Source organism: Microcaecilia unicolor, chromosome 11 (genome assembly GCF_901765095.1).
Source record: "Microcaecilia unicolor chromosome 11, aMicUni1.1, whole genome shotgun sequence".
Lineage (NCBI taxonomy): Eukaryota > Metazoa > Chordata > Amphibia > Gymnophiona > Siphonopidae > Microcaecilia > Microcaecilia unicolor.
In genome coordinates, this window is record NC_044041.1 from 161,629,311 (window position 1) to 161,649,961 (window position 20,651).

At 45.0% G+C, this 20,651-nt stretch overlaps 1 protein-coding gene across 1 annotated transcript in view; it reads right to left on the reverse strand.

The window, feature by feature from the left end:
* The window catches only part of SLC1A5 (solute carrier family 1 member 5), a 46,110-nt gene extending 25,763 nt beyond the window's left edge, over positions 1-20,347 (reverse strand). The window contains 1 exon segment of the mRNA XM_030217500.1: positions 19,691-20,347. Coding sequence (XP_030073360.1) covers positions 19,691-20,233 — 543 coding nt within the window. The 5' untranslated portion in view covers positions 20,234-20,347.
* Between the last annotated feature and the right edge of the window lie 304 nt (positions 20,348-20,651).

Sequence of the window (20,651 nt, forward strand, 5' to 3'; positions counted from 1 at the left end):
CTGTTTTGTCAGGGCACCTATTTTTCTGTATGGAGTGTAATAGCTGCCTAGTGGTTAAAGCACTAGGCTAACAACCGGATAAGCCTGGTTAAATCCCATTGCTGTTCTTGGTCATAAAGAGACGCACAGTGGATCATAGCCACAACTGGCCAGGCTGTATTTAATGACTAGCATAGCAGATGCTACACCCACAAGGTCTCCTTTAGCCAAAAAAGGAGAAGAAACTATGATTTAAATCCTCAGCCTACCTCATCCTCACAGTTCTCTCAGCCCACCACACATTTCTCTATTCCTTCCAGTCCAACCTATCCACTTCTCCCAGACCACCATCCTTTTAATCTTCTTTCTTTTTCTTGCCTTATCATCCTAGATTTCCCCTCACTTCTTACTCCCTATGCACAGTTTGACATGATTGGGGGTAGAGTATTGGGGTATTACACCTACTTTCTCTAAAGTGACCTGTTGTGCTTCACCCTCCTAGGTCTTCTCCTCATTGGGTATCCCATCACCCCTCCCTGACCAGGCTCCTCTCCCCTGCAGAGACCCCATTTGTGTGGCCACAAAAAGCACGTCTTAAACGTACAGCCCAACCAGATTGTGACCCAAATGGTGTCGCAAACCACAGCTTGGGAAGTTCTAAGTGATATAAAAAAAAGAAAATTGTGAAAAACAGCAGCAAAAAGACAAAAAAAAACCAGACCAATAAACCCTAGAAATGCAGGCTATGTGTGGGGAGGAGAAACAAGGGAATAAAAACCACACAGTCTATACAGTCCGCCTGACCAAGATGAACAGACATGTAGAAATGTTCTCAGAAATTAGGGAGGCTAACAAACTGGGCAACACAATAATAATGGGCGATTTCAATTAGCCCAATATTGACTGGGTAAGTGTAACATCGAGGCATGCTAGGGAGGTAAAATTCCTTGACGAAAATCAAGGATTGCTTTATGGAGCAGCTGGTACAGGAGCAGACAAGAGAAGGAAAAATTCTAGACCTGGTCCGGGAGGTAATGGTGATGGGGCCGCTTGATAACAGTGATTATAATATGATCAGATTTGATATTAGCTTTGAAGTATAAACAGAGGAGTGTGGTAGCCGTGTTAGTCCACTCTTAAGGTTATCAATAGAAATCAAACAAAATAAAACATGGAAAAGAAAATAAGATGATACCTTTTTTATTGGACATAACTTAATACATTTCTTGATTAGCTTTCGAAGGTTGCCCTTCTTCGTCAGATCGGAAATAAGCAAATGTGCTAGCTGACAGTGTATATAAGTGAAAACATTCAAGCATTACTATGACAGTCTGACAGGGTGGGAGGATGGGGGTGGGTAGGAGGTATGCATGGGGTATGCATAGGTGAGGTATGCATGGGGTATGCATAGGTGATATGCTTTGATGTCCCTTTCTATGGATAAGTATAAACAGGAAATCCAATACATTAGCATTTAACTTTCAAAAAGGAGACTATGATAAAATGAGAACAGTGAAGGGAAAAAAAAAAAAAGCTTAGAGGAGCAGCTGTGAGGGTCAAAAATTTACATCAGGTGTGGATGATGTTCAAAAATACCATCCTGGAAGCCCAGGCCAAATACATTCCGTGTATTAAAATAGGAGGGAGGAAGACCAAACGACAGCTGGCATGGTTAAAAAATGAGGTTATGGAAGCTAGTATAGCTAAAAGAAAATCCTTCAGAATATGGAAGAAGGAACCGACTTAAAATAATAACAGCATAAGGAATGTCAAATCAAATGCAAAGTGCTGATAAGGAAGGCAAAGAGGGACTTTGAAAAAAAAGATTGCGTTGGAGGCAAAAACGCATAAGAAGAATTTTTTTTAGGTATCTTAAAAGCAAGAAACCGGCAAAAGAATCAGTTGGATTGCTAGATAACAGAGGGGTAAAAGGGGTGATCAGGGAAGACAAAGCCATAGCGGAGAGATTAAATGAATTCTTTGCTTCAAGTCTTCATCGAGGAAGATGTGGGAGTGATACTGCTGCCAGAAACAGTAGTCTAAGCTGACGAGTTGGAGAAATGGAATGAAATCTATATAAACCTAGAGGATGTAATGGGGCAATTTGACAAATTAAAGAGTAGCAAATCTCCTGGACCGGATGGTATTCATCCCAGAGTACTGATAGAATTGAAAAATGAACTGACGGAACTATTGTTAGTAATATGTAAATTATCTTTAAAATCAAGCGTGGTACAGGAATATTGGAGGGTAGCCCATGTAATACCGATATTTTAAAAAGGTTTAGGAGGGGATCCGGGAAATTATAGACTGGTGAGCCTGACGTCAGTGCCTGGCAAAATGGTAGAGACTATTATAAAGAACAAAATTACAGAGCATATTCAAAAGCATGGATTAATGAGACAAAGCCAACATGGATTTAGTGAAGGGAAATCTTTCCTCACCAGTCTATTACATTTCTTTGAAGGGGTGAACAAACATGTGGATAAAGGCGTTTGACAAAGTACCTCATGAAAGACTCCAGAGGAAATTGGAGAGTCATGGGATAGGAGGTAGTGTCCAATTGTGGATTGATCACCCTCCCCTCACCTATCCACACCTATCCTGTTAGAATATCAATGATATGCTTTGATGTCCCCATGAATACCTCCTACCCACCCCCATCCTCCCACCCTGTCAGACTGTCATAGTAATGCTTGAATGTTTTCACTTATATACACTGTCAGCTAGCACATTTGCTTATTTCCGATCTGACGAAGAAGGGCAACCTTCGAAAGCTAATCAAGAAATGTATTAAGTTATGTCCAATAAAAAAGGTATCATCTTATTTTCTTTCCATGTTTTATTTTGTTTGATTTCTATTGATAACCTATTGTGGATTAAAAACTGGTTAAAGGATAGAAAACAGAGTAGGGTTAAATGGTCAGTATTCTCAATGGAGAAGGGTAGATAGTGGGATTCCTCGGGGGTCTGTGCTGGAACCGCTGCTTTAACATATTTATAAATGATTTAGAGATGGGAGTAACTAGTGAGGTAATTAAATTTGCTGATGACACAAAGATATTCAAAGTTGTTAAATCGCGAGAGGGTTGTGAAAAATTACAAGAGGACCTTACGTCTAAATGGCAGATGACGTTTAATGTGAGCAAGTGCAAAGTGATGCATGTGGGAAAGAGGAACCCGAATTATAGCTACGTCATGCAAGGTTCCACGTTAGGAGTCACCGACCAAGAAAGGGATCTCATTATAGTCGATGATACATTGAAATGCTCTGCTCAGTGTGCTGCAGCGGCTAAGAATGCAAATAGAATGTTAGGTATTATTAGGAAAGGAAAACAAAAGTGAGGACGTTATAATGCCTTTGTATCGCTCCTTGCTGCCACCGCACCTCAAATATTGTGTTCAATTCTGACCACTGCATCTCAAAAAAAAAAAAAAAAAAGATATAGTGGAATTAGAAAAAAAGGTACAGAGAAGGGCAACGAAAATAAAGGGGATGGGACGACTTCCCTATCAGGAAAGGCTGAAATGTCTAGGGCTCTACAACTTGGAGAAGAATATCTCAGTAACAATTCTAAATCTTGAAAGGATATCCCATATGCTGAGCAAGTCAGCTGATTTAACACAAAACAAGATTTCTGCTGGATGTGCCACATAGCTGATGACAGCTTATTTTCCAGTCCATAATCAGCATGTTGATACTGCTGCACAGCATCAAGACATGAGCCTTGCATTAGAATCCTATATAAAAATCTCCTTCCTCCACCTAACTCTTTACATACAGCTGCAGGGCAGCAAGTCAGATAGCTTCTACTACAACAGAATTTGTGGGGGAAAAAAAGTTACCAAATAAAGACTAGAACTGCAGGTGTGAATGACTAAAGACTAGTTCCTATGAGTGCTGTAGGAAGAACCAAGTATATTTTTCCATTGTAGATACATGTATCCAACCAACTGCTCTCCAGGAACAAAATACCTCACGACAGGAGGAAATTCTTACAACTAAAAATAAAAACCATTTGCAAGGCCATAAGTACATAAGTATTGCCATACTGGGAAAGACCAAAGGTCCATCAAGCCCAGCATCCTGTTTCCAACAGTGGCCAATCCAGGTCACAAATACCTGGCAAGATCCCCAAAAAAGTACAAAACGTTTTATACAGCTTTTGAAAGTTAAACCCTAACATATTTGATTTACTATCCTGCTTATAATCGAACGAGAAAAACGCCCAAGTTCTGACCTAAATCGGGAGATGGACGTTTATCTCACAAAAACGAATAATGTGGTATAATCGAAAGCCGAACTTGGACGTTTTCAACTGCACTCCATCACGGAAGCGTACAAAGTTGACGGGGGCGTGTCGGAGGCGTGGTGAAGGCGGGACTGGGGCATGTTTATCACCCGAACAGAGATGGGCGCCTTTCGCCAATAATGGAAAAAAAGTATGCGTTTGTAGCTAGAATTTAGGGCACTTTTCCTGGACCCCGTTTTTTCACGAATAAGGCTCCAAAAAGTGCCCTAAATGACCAGATTACCCCCAGAGGGAATCGGGGATGACCTCCCCTGACTCCCCCAGTGGTCACTAACCCCCTCCCACCACAAAAAATGATGTTTTACAACTTTTATTTTCACCCTCAAATGTCATACCCACCTCCCTGGCAGCAGTATGCAGGTCCCTGGAGCAGTTGTTAGGGGGTGCAGTGGACTTAAGGCAGGTGGACCCAGGCCCATCCCCCCCCCCCCCACCTGTTACAATTGTGCTGCTTAATGCTTAGTCGTCCAACTCCCCCAAACCCACTGTACCCACATGTAGGTGCCCCCCTTCACCCCTTAGGGCTATAGTAATGGTGTAGACTTGTGGGCAGTGGGTTTTGAGGGGGATTTGGGGGGCTCAACACACAAGGGAATGGTGCTATGCACCTGGGAGTTTACCTTTTTTTTTGTTTTTGTTAAAGTGCCCCCTAGGGTGCCCGGTTGGTGTCCTGGCATGTGAGGGGAACCAGTGCACTACGAATCCTGGCCCCTCCCACGAACAAATGCCTTGGATTTATTCGTTTTTGAGCTGGGCGCTTTCATTTTTCCATTATCGCTGAAAAACAAAACGCCCAGCTCACAAATTGTCGAATAAAACATGGACGTCTATTTTTTTGCGAAAATACGGTTCGGTCCGCCCCTTCACAGACCCGTTCTCGGAGATAAACGCCCATGGAGATAGACGTTTTCGTTCGATATGCCCCTCTATGTATACTTACTTCAAAACTAATATCAAATCTGATCATATTATGATCAACTAGTGTGAAAGGCCCATTTCAGAGAGGAATGAAACGGGCGCTAGCACCGCTCCCCCCCCCCCCCCCAAGTCTGCGAGTGCGTGTGAGTGACTGTGTGACACATAGAGAGTGAATGTGATACAGTGTGAGAGAGAGGAAGACACTGTGAGAGTGTGTGTGTGACAGAGATACCTGTCCCCTCAGGACCCCCTCTGCGTGGTTGGCAGCAGTGTGAGTGAGAGTGAGAGAGAGAGTGTGAGAGAGAGAGAGAGAGAGAGAGAGAGAGAGAGAGAGATTGAGTCTGGGTGTGAGTGTGTCTGTGAGACCAAATGTGTGTGTGATTGTTATCTCTCCCCTGCCCCCCTCCATCCACCCAGCTATTCTCCTGTCTCCCCTGCGCCCCCTCCAGCTACCCTGCGATTCTCCTCTATCCCCTGCCCCCCCCCTTTTGCCATCCATCGATTCTCCTCTCCCCTGCAGAATGAATGTGTAGAAAGAGTGTTGTTGGCTTCTGAAAGTGGCAAGCCTGTCTGAGTCCTGCGCTTTATTTTTAACTGGCAGCAGCAGCAGTCTGGAAAATAGGGGATACAGAAGAGGTCAGTTGTCAAGAAAAGCATCAAGTAACTCCCATTTCTCTGTACACCAGTTTTACGATTTCCACTTGCAAGGGCTATTTAATGCTAGTTCTCCAGCGAAGGGAGAGAATAGGAGGGGAGCAACCCGGGCAGCAGAGTCAGCAGGAGAGGAGCGTGTTTCCCTACTCCTTAGTCCTGCCTGTGATTCGTGAAACCGGATATCTACACCACCATGCAAAACGGAAGTGAGGTTCATTAGAACGTTGGTGGTGCCTTTTATATATATAGATATTATCAAGCGGCCCCAGCACCATTACCTCCTGCACCAGATCGTGCACTCCACTAAGGACTAGGTCTAGAATTTTTCCTTCTCTCGTCGGCTCCTGTACCAGCTGCTCCATAAAGCTGTCCTCGATTTCATCAAGGAATTTTACCTCCCTAGCATGCCCCGATGTTACAATTACCCAGTCAATATCGGGGTAAATGAAATCACCCATTATTACTTGTGTTCCCCAGTTTGTTAGCCTCCCTAATTTCCTTTAACATTTCTGCATCCGTCTGTTCATCCTGGCCAGGCGGACGGTTGTACACTCCTATCACTATCCTTTTCCCCTTTACACATGGAATTTCAATCCACAGTGATTCCAAGAAGTGTTTTGTTTCCTGCAGAATTTTCAAACTATTTGATTCAAGGCTCTCGTTAATATACAATGCTACCCCCTCCACCAATTCGATCCACCCTATCGCTATGATATAATTTGTACCCCGGTATGACAGTGTTGCCCACTGGTTATCCTCCTTCCACCAGGTCTCAAAGATGCCTATTATATCTAATTTTTCATTTAGTGCAATATATTCTAACTCTCCCATCTTATTTATGCAAGCTCATCCCTGTATGCTTTAATGTCACGTGCAACTGGCAAGTACAAACTTTCACTACAATATTACCTTTATCCCTAGGAAAAGCCAATGGCATTATGATGGCATAGGAGCAAAAACATTTTGTCCTCTAAAACATGATTTTTAACAAGAAATTAGATCTGATATTTTCTATTAGTCCTTCCCACTATTCCAGAACCTTTGGGATAGTTGTGTCCAACTAGCAGGTAGAGCTAGAGAACTGAAAACCTTGCTGAGATCTCTTTTGGCATCCAGTCTAGCTCCTCAATATTTATGTAGTCAAGCAGTAAGGAAAAACTCAGAATAAAACCTTAAAACTAGGCAAGTCGCTTAACTCTCCATTGTCCCAGATACAAAATAAGAGTACCTATATATAATATATAAACCACTTTGGCTGTAACCACAGAAAGGCGGTATATAATGTCCCATCCCCTTTCCCTATAACAACTTGCTAACCTAACACTAACCAGATGAGCAAACATATGTGGACCTCTCATCTCTGGACAACTTGCAAAGAACAAGAGAGATGCAGGAAGCACCATGCAACCTGAAAAATCATTATTTGACCCATTACTTCACACCGACTAAACATCTCAGAAACCTTGGGCGAGCCTCTGGAGTGGTGGGAAGGATTACTAGAAAGAAATTATCGGGTAAGACCTAATTTCTCCTTCCATTATATAGCTTCCCACTATTCCAGAACCTGTGGTATGTTGAAAAACAATCCCTAGAGTGGGTGGGATCCTGGCACCGCCACACTGACGACCGAAGCCCCAAAACTGGCTTCTGAGTGTGCCACAACATCCACCCTGTAATGCTTGGCAAAGGTATTCAGTGTTGACCATGTGACTGCATTGGAAATATCCAACGGAGACAGTAAGGTAGTCTATGCCCAGAATGTCACTGCCAAATGGGTTTATACACATCTCCTTGAATTCAAGGGCAATGAGAAATTCTCCACACAGAAACATGATGGCAGATAAGGGCCAAATGGCCCATCCAGTCTGCCCATCCTCAGTAACCACTAACTCTTCCTTTCCTAAGAGATCCCACGTGCCTATCTCACACTTCAAATTCAGACAGTCCTCATCTCCACAACCTCCACTGGGATGCCATTCTACGCATCCACCACCCTTTCCGTGAAAGAGCATTTTCTTAGATTCTAAGTCTATTTCCTCTTAACTTCATTATGATGCCCCAATCATTCCAGCGTTTCCTTCATTTGAAAAAGGCTCGCCTCTTGATATGACACCACAGAGGTATTTAAAAATCTATAATATCCCTCTCTCGCCTCTCTCCAGCGCATACATGCGTAGGTTCCTAAGCAGTGGCGTAGCCCGATAGCCAATTTTGGTGGGTCTGAGCACAAAAGTTTCTCTCTACTCCCCTCCCCCAGCACTTCCCAACTCAAAATATAAATACTTTAGCTGATGAGGATTCCCAATCTCTGTCAGCTGAAGACCTCCACTAAAGATGGCCAGAACTCCCCGTTCACCAGCCCAGCAGGCAGCAGCAACTCCTCGAGCCACTGATGCCACACCACCCATACATGCTATAGTTGTCAGTGGCTCGAGGATGCTACCCCCATCTGCCAAGCTCAGTAGAAGAGAGCTCTGGCCAGCTTTAGAGAGCCCCACTAGCTACAGCAAGGGTCAGGGCTACTGTTAGCCATGGCCTAGGGCAGAAAATAAAGAAGCCCCTCCCCCCCTCCTCATCTGCCATTACAGTCACACCCACATACCCTCAGAAATTACAGAACAAGGGATCACAATTAGAAAAATATGTAGACAAAACTGAATTGGGAACCTCTGCATATACTGCAATGCTAGAGAAAAAAAACAAAAGCACATTTCCTTTTCTGCTGAACACAATTAAAAAAATGCACATTTCCCAAAGCTAACATATTCCATTTAAAACATTCAAAATACAATGATTTTTCTACGTTGTTGTCTGGACATTTTATTTTTCCATCATGTTGGTTCCAATTTCTCTCTTTCCTGTTTTCCTGTCTTCTGCTAATTCTTCAAGCGACTGTCCCATTGGTTTTTTCTTTCCTCGTTTCATTTCCTCACTACACCTGCCTCTGAAATATTGATCTTTCCATTTTAGATCTTTCCTTTTCTGCCTCTGTACACTCAAATTTCATTCTCTTTCTAAATCTTTTCTCTCTTTTTACTTTTCAGATATCATATTTCCATCTCCTTTCACCTACTAGCTCTCCCCTTCCCCATCTCTCCCCTTCCCAGCCTTCCATTCTCTTCCATCTTTAATCTACATGCCATTACCATATGTCTACCCCATGTAATCACTATTCTCTCATTCATTTCCTTGCCATCTCCACTCCCTGGGCCTCTCTCACATGCTTTCCACCATTCCCAGTGTCTCCCCTCCCTCCACCCTTCTAGCCTAGCATCTTCTCACCTCCTTGCCTATCTCCCTATCCCTTTTACCTCCCACCACAGATCTTCCTGTCCCATATCCCCCCTCCCCCACTGTCCAGCATGTATCCCTCTCTCTTCCCTACCATCCATTGTCCAGTTTCCTCTCACTCCCTTCAGCCTCTGAAGCCATCTTCCCTATTTCTCCCCTCCCCTCTTTGCATCTCTCCTCCTCCTCCACCTCATTTCCAACTTGTCTCCCTCTCATTGTCCACTATCTCTCTCTCTCCCTGCCTTGAGTCCTGGTCTAACATCTCACTCTACCCCCCTCCCCCCAGCCAGGATGCAACTCTCCAATCCTTCCTTCCCCTCACCTCAATGTCATGTTCAACATTCCCCTCATCTCTCCCTCCTCCAATTCTATGTCCAACACTTTTCCCCCCTCGTCCACTCCTATGCAGCCTTTCCCCTCCTTCTCCCCATCCCACCCATATCCAGCAATTCTCCCTCTTTCCCCTTGCAGTATCTCTCCGTCGAACAATTATTCCTCCACCCCACCTACCCTCTCACTCCCCGACCCCCCCAAGCCACCCGCCAGCATGCTGCAGGTTTTGGCTCCCTGTTCTGCCTTGCTTACTATCTCTGCCAGACCAGTATGCTGCAGGTTTTTTCTCTCCCTCCCTCTCCCCAGTCACCGCTGGCATACTGCAGATTTTTTCTCTTCCTCCCCACCGCATGCAGCAAATTTTCTCCTCCCCCCCCCCCCCCCCACCCCCCGCCACCTGATGAAGGTTTTGATCCCTCCCTCCCCCCCCCCGGCCACCTACTGGCATTCTGCAGGTTTTATTCTCTCTCCCTCTCCCCAGCAACCCGCTGACGTGCTGCACATTTTCCCCTCGCCCCCCCACCCAGCCACCCACTGCAGTTTTGTTGTCTCCCTCCTCCCAGCCACCCACCGGCACGCTGCAGGCCTTCTTTCCCCTCCCTCCCATCTCTGTCGGGCAAAGCCGCACAGAACCAAGTCCATCAGCATGATGCCGTGACTGCTTCCGGCCGGCTGGCCTTCATCTTCTTCCGATACTCTTTCTGAAGAGGTGGGGCCAGCACAGAGGAAGCAAGTCATAGCAGCATACAGACAGCCCTGTAACCGCGTGGCCTCCGCTACAGAAGCAGCAGAACACCGCTGGCCAAACAAAGATGACAAGGGAGGGACAAAACCTGCAGCATGCTGGTGGGTGGCTGGAGGAGGGAAAGCTGAAGTGAGCAGCAGGCAGGGAAAAGTCACGGTTTGGGCTGGGGAGACAGTCTTCCCAATTCTTTTATTATTGGTGTCTATGAGGCACACCATTGCTGGGCCCACCCGTGGCTACACCCCTGTTCCTAAGCCTGTCCCTATATGTTTTACAAGAGGTTGCTTACTAATTTTGTAGCCGCCCTCTGGACAGACTCCATCCTGTTTATATCTTTTCATGGGTTGGTATCTCTCCAGAACTGCATGCAGTATAATGGGGCCTCACCAGAGACTTATACAAGGGCACCCACACTTCTTTTTTCCTGCTGTCACCCCTCTCTTATGCACCCAAGCATCTTTCTAGCGTTGGGCTGTCGCCTTTCCTCCCTGTTTGGCTGCCTTAAGGTCAGACATAATTACACCCCCCCCCCCCCCCCCCCCCAAAGTCCTGCTCTTCTTTCGAACAGAGGCTATGACTGCTCTTAGTGTCTCTGTGTGAAAGCGGGACACTCGGAGACAGCAGTTTAGACCTCCGAGATCTAAGTCAGGACAAAAGGTGCCTTCCTTCTTTGGGAGAATGAAGTATCTACCTTACCCCTGTTCAGCCTGGGGAACTGGAACAATGGCCCGGAGCACCAGCTAGGAATCTACAGTGGCCTGAACCTCGACTGCCTTGGTTTTCTTTCAACAAGAGGCTGCAAGAAGAGAGGAGCAACCAGGCGAGAAAACTCCAGCTTGTAATCTTCTGTAAGAATATCCAGAACCCGCTGGTCTGACAGAATTCTGGCCCACTCCTCCCAAAACTCCTGAAGACATCCCCCCACCGGAGGAAGGAGAGTGGACCAGCTTTGCATCATTGTGAAGCTCTGGAGGCACTGGGCGCTCTAGCTGACAGGGGCCTTCTGACCCTACTGCTGATGACCAGCCAGTACTATCTGCTGTCTTGAAATAAAGATTGAGCCCCCTGAAGAGAAAGATGACCAGAGGCTTTCAACTTATCCCCTGGCAACTGGTATGGCTTAGTTTCCCACCATTCGTTCACCGTTACTAAGATCTTCTCCAAATAGCCACTATGAATATGCAGGAAAGATTTGCATATAATGGAAGCACTGTACGCAAATCGAGTTCATGCATATTCATTGTGGATATCCTGAAAACCTGATTGGCAAGGGGATACTCCAGGGCCAGAGTTGGGAAACAGTGGACTAACTGTCCCAGGAGCAAAGCTCTCAGAACCAAAGGCTGAAAAAAAAGTGTCCATCCACCTGCTGAAGACAGAAAATACTGGGGAGTAGACTGGATGCCAAGAGAGATAGCTCTGACTTATCTCCACCTGCTGGTTGATGGACACAACTACCCCATAGTTTCTACAACAGTGGGACGCTACGTAATGGAAATTTGGCAATTGAAAATCCAGCCTTTTTTAAACAATAAAAACAGATGTTAATGATTTCAAGTCAACAATTTGCAGAGGCTCTTCAGACCAAAGCTTCTAATATTTTGATTTTGATCTGACAGTGGGTTTGATAGATTCAGCTTTATAATGAAGGGATTTGCAATGAACTTGCTCATGTGAACGTTGAGCAAGAAGTCAGTAATGCATAAGACAGCTGACTTTGTTAATTTAGTTAACAAATCTTTGACAGAGGGTAGATTACTGAACTCCTTAAAAGTTGCTTCTGTTAGACCATTGATAAAGAGAAACTGGAGTCCTGATGATCAATTTCCCTGCGATGATGTAAACAGAACTGTAAAATTTAGGCACACTATTAGCTCTGATCATAGGGGTACTTTTGCGGAAGGACTGCCTGGGCACGCGTCCAAGGCACAATCATCCCATAGAAGTTGTTTGACAGGACTGGGCCGTCAACAAAACAAAACCAAAAAAAGCCCAGACCTGTCAAACAGGAGGGTCCATCCCCCCCCCCCCCCAAGTTTCCCTGGTGGCTCAGTGGCCTTCTCCCTCCTCCCACAGCAAAAAAAAAAAACAGTCCCTGGTGGCCCAGTGCCCCCCAAAACTTGAGGAGTGCTACTCTCTAAGGTATGGAGGGGAGGGGGGGCACTAGGGACCAGGGCGGATGGGGGTGGAGGTTAAGGTTGCCCATTGGGCCACCAAGGACTATTTATTGCTCTGGGGGGGGGGGGGCTAGAGGTCCATCAGACCTCCAGGCTCCCTGTGCCTAGTGGGGGGGGGGGGATTGTGGGGCTGGAGGTGCACTGGACCTACAGCCCCTTGCATGCGAGACCCCCCCCAGGGCTGACAGTGGGGGAGGGGGGAGAGAGAGGAGAGGAGTTTTAACCCCAACACCAGCTCCTAGCTGGCACAGGGTTAAGGCAGTATTCTGCCTGTATCAGAGAACTGTGCTCTGATCATACAGGCAGAATACCGCAGAGGTCATTTAAATGAGCTCTGCGGTATTCCCTGGTGTGGGCAGTTTGAAATGCCAGACCCCTCTGATCATTGTGTGCTAATAAATGCAGACACTCTACTGCCTGCATTTATCTTGGATCACTGGGGCCTGGCTGCTTCTAAGGCTGAGAATTAGACCTACTTCTTCTCTTCCCCTTTTAGGGAAGATGGTTGAAATATGTTGTTTTGACAATTGACAGATTTTGTTTTTTTTGGATGAGCATAAAATTCTTGACCAATATCAATTTGTTTTAGGAGTGAGCATGATAATGAATCACTTTTACTCTCAATGACTGATGTTATTAGAACAGGAGGTTTTGATAAAGGTGTACACTTTTTTGTATTAGTCTCCTTGGATATCTCTGCTGCCTTTGACTGCCAGCCATATGATTTTGTTTTAATGCTTATTTTTAATTGGAATTGCTGTTTATTGTTAGAGGTTAGTGCCATTCTTTTTTTTTTTAAACAGCATTAATATTGTGTGGTACAAGGAAAGGAAAGATCAGAGGTTACCGATTTAGCAGGTGATCCTCAAGGCTCTGCTCTTTCAGCAATCCTGTTTAATATTTATTTGCTACTTAAGGGTTTGGGTCTTCATTACAGGATTTATGCGGATGATATCCCATTTTCTTTAAAATTGAGGGTTCTGTTAGAGATAGTATTCAAATATTATGCTTGTACTTGAGAATGATAAAGCCGTGGATGAGAGCAAATTGTCTTTGATTGAATATGTCCAAGACTCAGGTTATACTAATGTCTAGTTTTCCTTTAGCAGATGCTCCTGATTCTCTGTATTGATGGAGCTGAAGTAGTGTTTAGTACGACAATTTATTCATTAAGTGTCTCATTGATCCTACTTTAAGTATGAAACAGCAGGTAGCCAAAGGAATTGGGGCAGTTTTCTCTAAAAAAAAACACTTGTTAGAGAATTGAAAGACTATTTGCCATCTGAAAAATTTAGATTGGAATTATAATTATGCCTCAATTTGATTATTGTAATGCATTGCTGGTAGGTTTACCAAAATATGCTCTTTGTTTGTTGCAGCTCCAGTTTAGGGCCGAGGTAACATTACTCCTGCACTGATTCACTTACACTGACAGAACACAGTATAAAATTTTGATTTTCAAAGTAATGGCAAATAGAATTTGCCCGTCAAGTTTACCTCTGCATCAACTGTCACGGTCACAGAGAGCTGCTTCTCTCAATACACTAGATGTTCCATCTTGAGTATTAATAGAATATATGTATACTCCGCTCCATGGATAAATCCTTCTTATCTGTTCCCTTCTCCACTACTGCCAACTCCAGACTTCGCGCCTTCTGTCTCGCTGCACCCTACGCCTGGAATAAACTTCCTGAGCCCCTACGTCTTGCTCCATCCTTGGCCACCTTTAAATCTAGACTGAAAGCCCACCTCTTTAACATTGCTTTTGACTCGTAACCACTTGTAACCACTCGCCTCCACCTACCCTCCTCTCTTCCTTCCCGTTCACATTGATTGATTTGATTTGATTACTTTATTTTTTGTCTATTAGATTGTAAGCTCTTTGAGCAGGGACTGTCTTTCTTCTATGTTTGTGCAGCGCTGCGTACGCCTTGTAGCGCTATAGAAATGCTAAATAGTAGTAGTAGTATAGGACCAAATTTGTGGAATGATTTTAAAAAGGCCTTAAAGACTTGCGAATATTCAATATTTTTTAGGTTGGTATTGTTTTACAATATACTGTAACATATATAAAAATGTTCTTATGTTGATATATGCGATTTATATTACCAAAATTTCTTCACATATCAATGAAGATTGTTTTATGTAGTCCACCCAGAATTGTAGATGGTATGGATTAGAAATTGTTAAAATAAAATCAATGTTCTATGCTACTCATCATAGAAATAAAAAGTTAATTTAAAATTATATATCAATGTTCTACTGTACTGTTTTAATATATGCATTTCTAATATTGTACATCATTACTATCTGTAGGATTTAAAATTCGCCTATGTTAAAATTTACCTCATACAAGGGCCCTTTTACTAAAACTTAGCATGCGCTACTAAGTGCCACGTGGCCCACCGGTATAAAATAGAGCATGCTAAATGCTGCATATCCTTGTATGTGGTCATGCATGCTATGCTTTAGTAAAAGGATCTCAGATTGTTCTTATGCTTACATGTGGGCATTTTACTATTGTTACACTTGAGAAAATTGTTAGGGTACACCACCTTGAACAAACCTTCATAAAAAGAAATAAACCAAGTGCTGTAGGCATTACAGCTGCAGAGATTCCTGTTAACTGTGCTAGTATGAGTAGTTCTTCAGATTAGTTTCTCATGCCAATCCTGGAGTACCCCATAACCAGCCTGGCTTTCAGAATAATAAATATACACAAGGAATCTACATATGATGGAGGTTAATGCAGTAACTTGACTTTTACATGGTCTTCTGTTCTATGGTGGTTCTGTATTAACTGTATTTTTATTCCTTAATACTCTAACTGCTTCAATTTAAAATTATTAAATGCAAGGCCAGAGCTAAAGCCAATCCAGACACACATAGGAAACATGGGATGATATGTATGAACCAAATTGTTGGTGGAGGCTGAGAATTTTGTATACTTGTCTGCCTAGAAGCACAAATGGAGGGAGACATAAGTGCCATAGTGGGTCAGATCAATTAGTCCCTCAGTCTCAGGATCCTGTTTGGTCCATGCCTATTCAGATCAAAAGAAGTATCCAGTACATTCATGAATAGATTCCTTGTTGGTCTCTCACAAGACTAACAAGTAGCTCTTCCCAAGCTGAACTGGCTAATAGACTGGCTCTCAATTTAGAAAAGTTAAAGATTCTGCTACTGGCATTTAAGGCTGTAGCCTCCATTTCACAGTCTTGACACTCCCCATCTCCCTTAAACCCACATACTGTGATGCAACCACTTCAGCTCCTCATCCTCCTGCTACTATTTTTCAGTTTCTCAACCTATCCCCTTCAATAAAAAAAACAAAAAGGTAAAAATTCACCAAACGTATAATTAAACTCTGGAATTCGTTGCCGGAGAAAGTTGTGAAGGCGGTTAGCTTAGCAGAGTTTAAAAAGGGGTTGGACGGTTTCCTAAAGGACAAGTCCATAAACCGCTACTAAATGGACTTGGGAAAAATCCACAATTCCGGGAATAACATGTATAGAATGTTTGTACGTTGGGAAGCTTGCCAGGTGCCCTTGGCCTGGATTGGCCGCTGTCATGGACAGGATGCTGGGCTTGATGGACCCTTGGTCTTTTCCCAGTATGGCATTACTTATGTACACCAGTAGTCCAAACAGAACAGCAATCTAACCTTTTACTCCACCTCAAACTACATGCTAAATCCACAGCATTAGAAAACAGAAATTAAGCTTTTATGTCATTCGTGCACTTCTTTACATCAGAGTTTAACAAGTAATGCCTTTATCGCCAGTGGTTAACTGATGAAAGCATCACTATGCAAATCGCTGCAGTTTTCTTATATGCTAAACTCCTTTGAATACAGGGCAGCTCTTAAGTGTATAAAATTATGCACAGATCCTACACTAAGCTGTGCCCAAAACCTTTTACACTATTAGATCAGCCACTCATTGAGATAATTTTTTTTTAAATCTGACATTGTATTGAAATTCTGTAAAACCTTGAAGGCATCTAGAAAGGGTAAACTGTACAAAGTCAAACTCCATTTTAAACTTGTGTTAAGTACAAACTGTATTAATGCCACACAGCTTATTTTAGCTAGCTATATTTATTAACCAGGACCAGTTAGAAGCAATTTCTTAAGTCAGGATTCAGCCCCTTGAGAGCTTTCTGCTGTGTCAGAATGAGAAAGTTGATAACCTGACTCAGCAAATAGCCTTCCAAAACTTGGGCAAGATGGGCCAGTATTTTTTTCTCTTTCCATTATGCTTCAGTAACATGCCCATTCTCTAAACAAGGGAAAAAGAAATGGGACTTAATATACCGCCTTTCTGTGATTTTTGCAACTACATTCAAAGCGGTTTACATAGTATATACTGGTACGTTTTTGTACATGGGGCAGTTAAGTAACTTATCCTGAGTCACAACAAGCCAAGTCACCAAATAATTTAGGCCCAGATGCACAAAACTTTAACAACCCTTTAACCACCCTTTATCGAAGAAATTGCCAACCGTTTCATGTACTAAAGCCCATTTTTCGAGGACCGTAGCAGCTAACGAAAATGGAATGCAGATGAGCAATTAGTGTAGAAACCCTTTTGAAATGACATGCACTAACGTTTTCCGATTGGTTTAACGAAGGAAAATGCCGAGAAATCTAACAAGAGGTCTGTACCTCTCGTTAGGGCTCTCCGGCTATGTAGAACTAAAAAAAAAAAAAAAAAAACAAGGGGGGTGAAAACACGCGCCAGGGGCGTCCTTTATTGACGCCCCAGGTCGCCGCTGCTCCCCGCTCCCTCTGCAAGCAATCCAGAAGTTAAAAAATAAAGGACCGGGAGGGGGCAAAGGCGCTCGTCAGGAGCGTCCTGTTTGAACGGCCTTGCCCCCCCCCCACCCCGTCTGAGGTCGCCGCTGCTCCCTGCATTATAAATTTAAAAAGCAAAACGAAGAAATCCTTACTTTAGAAGCCCTGGCCGGCCCCCCTCCATTCCTCTGTACTCTTCTGTCAACCCCACAGCTCCGCCTCCTGATTGACACCCTCCGCCCTGTGCCCCGCCTCCCTCCGCGGGTCCTCGCCGCCATTCCCCCCCTCCATCGGGCCCTCCTCCCTCTTACCGGGCCCGTGCAGCGCCTCGCACCGCTATGTGAAGGTGCTGCACGGGCAAGATCAGCTGACGCCTCTGGCTTCCATTCTTCCTTCGCGTCTCTCTCCTTTTGGGCCCGCCCCCGTCTGATGTAAGTAACCAACATCAGACGGGGGCGGGCCCAAAAGGAGAGAGACGCGAAGGAAGAATGGAAGACAGAGGCATCAGCTGATCTTCTTGCCCATGCAGCGCCTTCACATAGAGGTGAGAGGCGCTGCACGGGCCCGGTAAGAGGGAGGGGGGCCCGATGGAGGGGGGGAATGGCGGCGAGGACCCGCGAAGGAGGTGGGGCACAGGGCGGAGGGTGTCAGGAGGCGGAGCTGTTGACAGAAGAGTACAGAGGAATGGAGGGGGGCCGGCCGGGGCTTCTAAAGTAAGGATTTCTTCGTTTTGCTTTTTAAATTTATAATGCGGGGAGCAGCGGCGACCTCGGACGGGGTGGGGGGGGGGGGCAAGGCCGTTCAAATAGGACGCTCCTGACGAGCGCCTTTGCCCCCTCCCGGTCCATTTTTGAGTTTTGTTTTTATTTTGGGAGCCACGTGTTTGTTTTTGTTTTGACAGTGGCATGCGCAGAGCAGCCAGCATAACGCTTGGCTGCTCTGCACATGCTTTAGGGGCCTTTTACCGACGGGGATTACGGACGTATGATACCTTGTACTTTTCAATACCGCACCGAACATTTCTGAGCTGTTTTTTTAACGCATTCTTCGTTTTTTAAAATTTGCTAAGTACTTTTACGATTTTGATTTTTTTACGTTTGGTTGATGCATCTGGGCCTTAGTTCGGGCTCCAGAATAGGTGTGCGTTTTTCGAAAGGCAAAACATGTCTTGGATGTTAGAAAACAAATAAAGGTCTTAGAAGTCAAAGTTTCCATCTGCTAATTATCTCCCGAAAGTAGGTAAAAACCTAAAAGAGTAATTAATGCTCTCAAACTTCCGGGATCTTTTTCTGGAAATCTCAAAAAGTCTCGTTTCCAAATTTAGAAACTATATCCAGCCTTCCAAATTTAATAGAGATCGAATCCAATTAGATTCACTCAGACGAATTTGGGCATTGAGAAGAGAGATTCTGTCAGAATGCAAGAATATGTAAGGAATAAGAACATTCCTATCTCCATCATCTGAAGAGCGAGTCTCTAACTTAAAACACCCTTGACAGTAAGTAAGACGTTCATAACTTTTTTTTGGGGGGGGGGGGGGGGGGGGGGGGGGGGAAGAAGAGGAGGAGCATGACGCCACTGATGTCGTAAAGAAAAAGCGTATCACCGCCATGTGTCACGTCTCTCAGAATTAGGAAACTCAACACATACTCGACGTTGCATCAGCTTCTTAAAGGGGCAGTTCCAGCTTGCTCTGAGCTGCCCCAAATTCCCTCAAAGAAGGACCAACTGCCAAGCCATCATCCCTTTCCGAAGTTCCAACTACCTCCCGAGATCTCCAGAATTATTTTATTAGTCTCCAGCAAAATGCAAGAGCATTGGATCCTGCATTACTTATCCAAAGCGCCTGTTGTGGGGAGGAGGTTTGATCGAGAACGTAGCAGTCTTAACCCAAGTTTTCTAATTCAGAAAAAAAAATGTAAGAGAATTTAGTTAAGGCGATCAGACCTGGCTTGCTTTCTTACACCCTGTATTAAAATTATCTCCCCTCTCAACTTCACAGTCAGACTCCAGACTGCAAATAGCTGCTCTATTCTAATAAAGTAAACTAGATCTACTTCTCTGTTCTGGGACGATTCCAAAACTAACACTAATGACGGAAGATGTGTAGCTGGAACAAAAACCGAGCGCCCCCAACCCCACCGAGCAGAAATATGGACACTGGCACCGAGAAACGGAGAAGAGGGAAAGCGGTAGGAAAGAACTCGTACTCATTGCCCATAGATCCGGCATCACTGATTAGACAAGCCCACGTGGAGCTTCCGGCACCGTATCTGACATTTTTTTGCAGTGCAAGATAAAAGCCTATCCCCCCCCCCCAAGTTATATAGGCAGTAGTACCTACAAGGATGCACTGTACCCCCTCCCTCAAACCATCTCAAGATTAACGTAATCCTAGCCCTTACAAAGCTCGAGCCCACTATATTCGACAGTCACCCTACTTCTACTGTCATTTATCCTCGTCCAAATCCCCGAGGTCCCTCACGCCTTCCTCTTACCTAATCAGATCCAGAAAAGAATCCACCACTTCCTTGGTCTCAGGAATGTCCTCGGCCAGATCGTACAGATGGGAAGCATCGGCATCGCCCGCCCCATCTCCAGGCCTGATAACGAAGGCCAGCGCCACCCCGATGGAAGAGGCGATGAGCGTAGTAACCAGGAAAAAGAGCATAGCCCAGCCGCCAAGGCGCCCAAGCACGGACGGGTCCAGGGAGGCGGCGCCCGCTACCAGGCTGCACACCACCAGCGGGATAATAATCATCTTGAGCAGCCGCAGCAACAGCTCGCCAGGGAAGCCAAAAGCGATGATCTGCGCCTGGCTAAGGGGCAGCGGCCGCACAGCCAGCCCCAGCGCCACACCGCACAACACACCACCAACTGTCAACAGCACGAGCAAGTTCCCCCGCAAGAAGCGGCGCACGCGAGCACAGCCGCTGACCGGCTTCTCACCGCCCGGGGGATACAGGCCATTCGCTGTCATGACGGAGCCGTTGGAAGCGCTGCGTTTTATGCCTTCTTCTGCCATCATGGTGTCGCCTCGGTTCGAAATAAAGGAGGGAAAACCCCTCTACAGCTTGTATTCCACCTGGTCGGGTTGCACCAGTAGTGAGCCAGCACTACTGCCCGCCAGCAACCCGAAGCTACACTTATTCCAGACCCCACCCCTTGGTGGGGGCGGGTCTTCTGTACCCCAATCAGAAGTTATGAGAAAAGGGGGGAGAGTTGAAAGCACAGGGTAGTGGAGTACCGCGACTGTCCGGGGGCACGTGTTAAAGAGGAAAAGAAGGAATATTGGATTTCGCACAGTCACAGTTACAGCTGTTGCTGTTGTTGCTCAAGGCGAGTTACGTTAAGGTATAGCTAGTGTTTTCCTATGCCTGAGAGGTTTACAATCTAAGTTTGCTTCTGAGACAGTGGGAGATTGTGACTTGTTCGAGGTTTGAAGG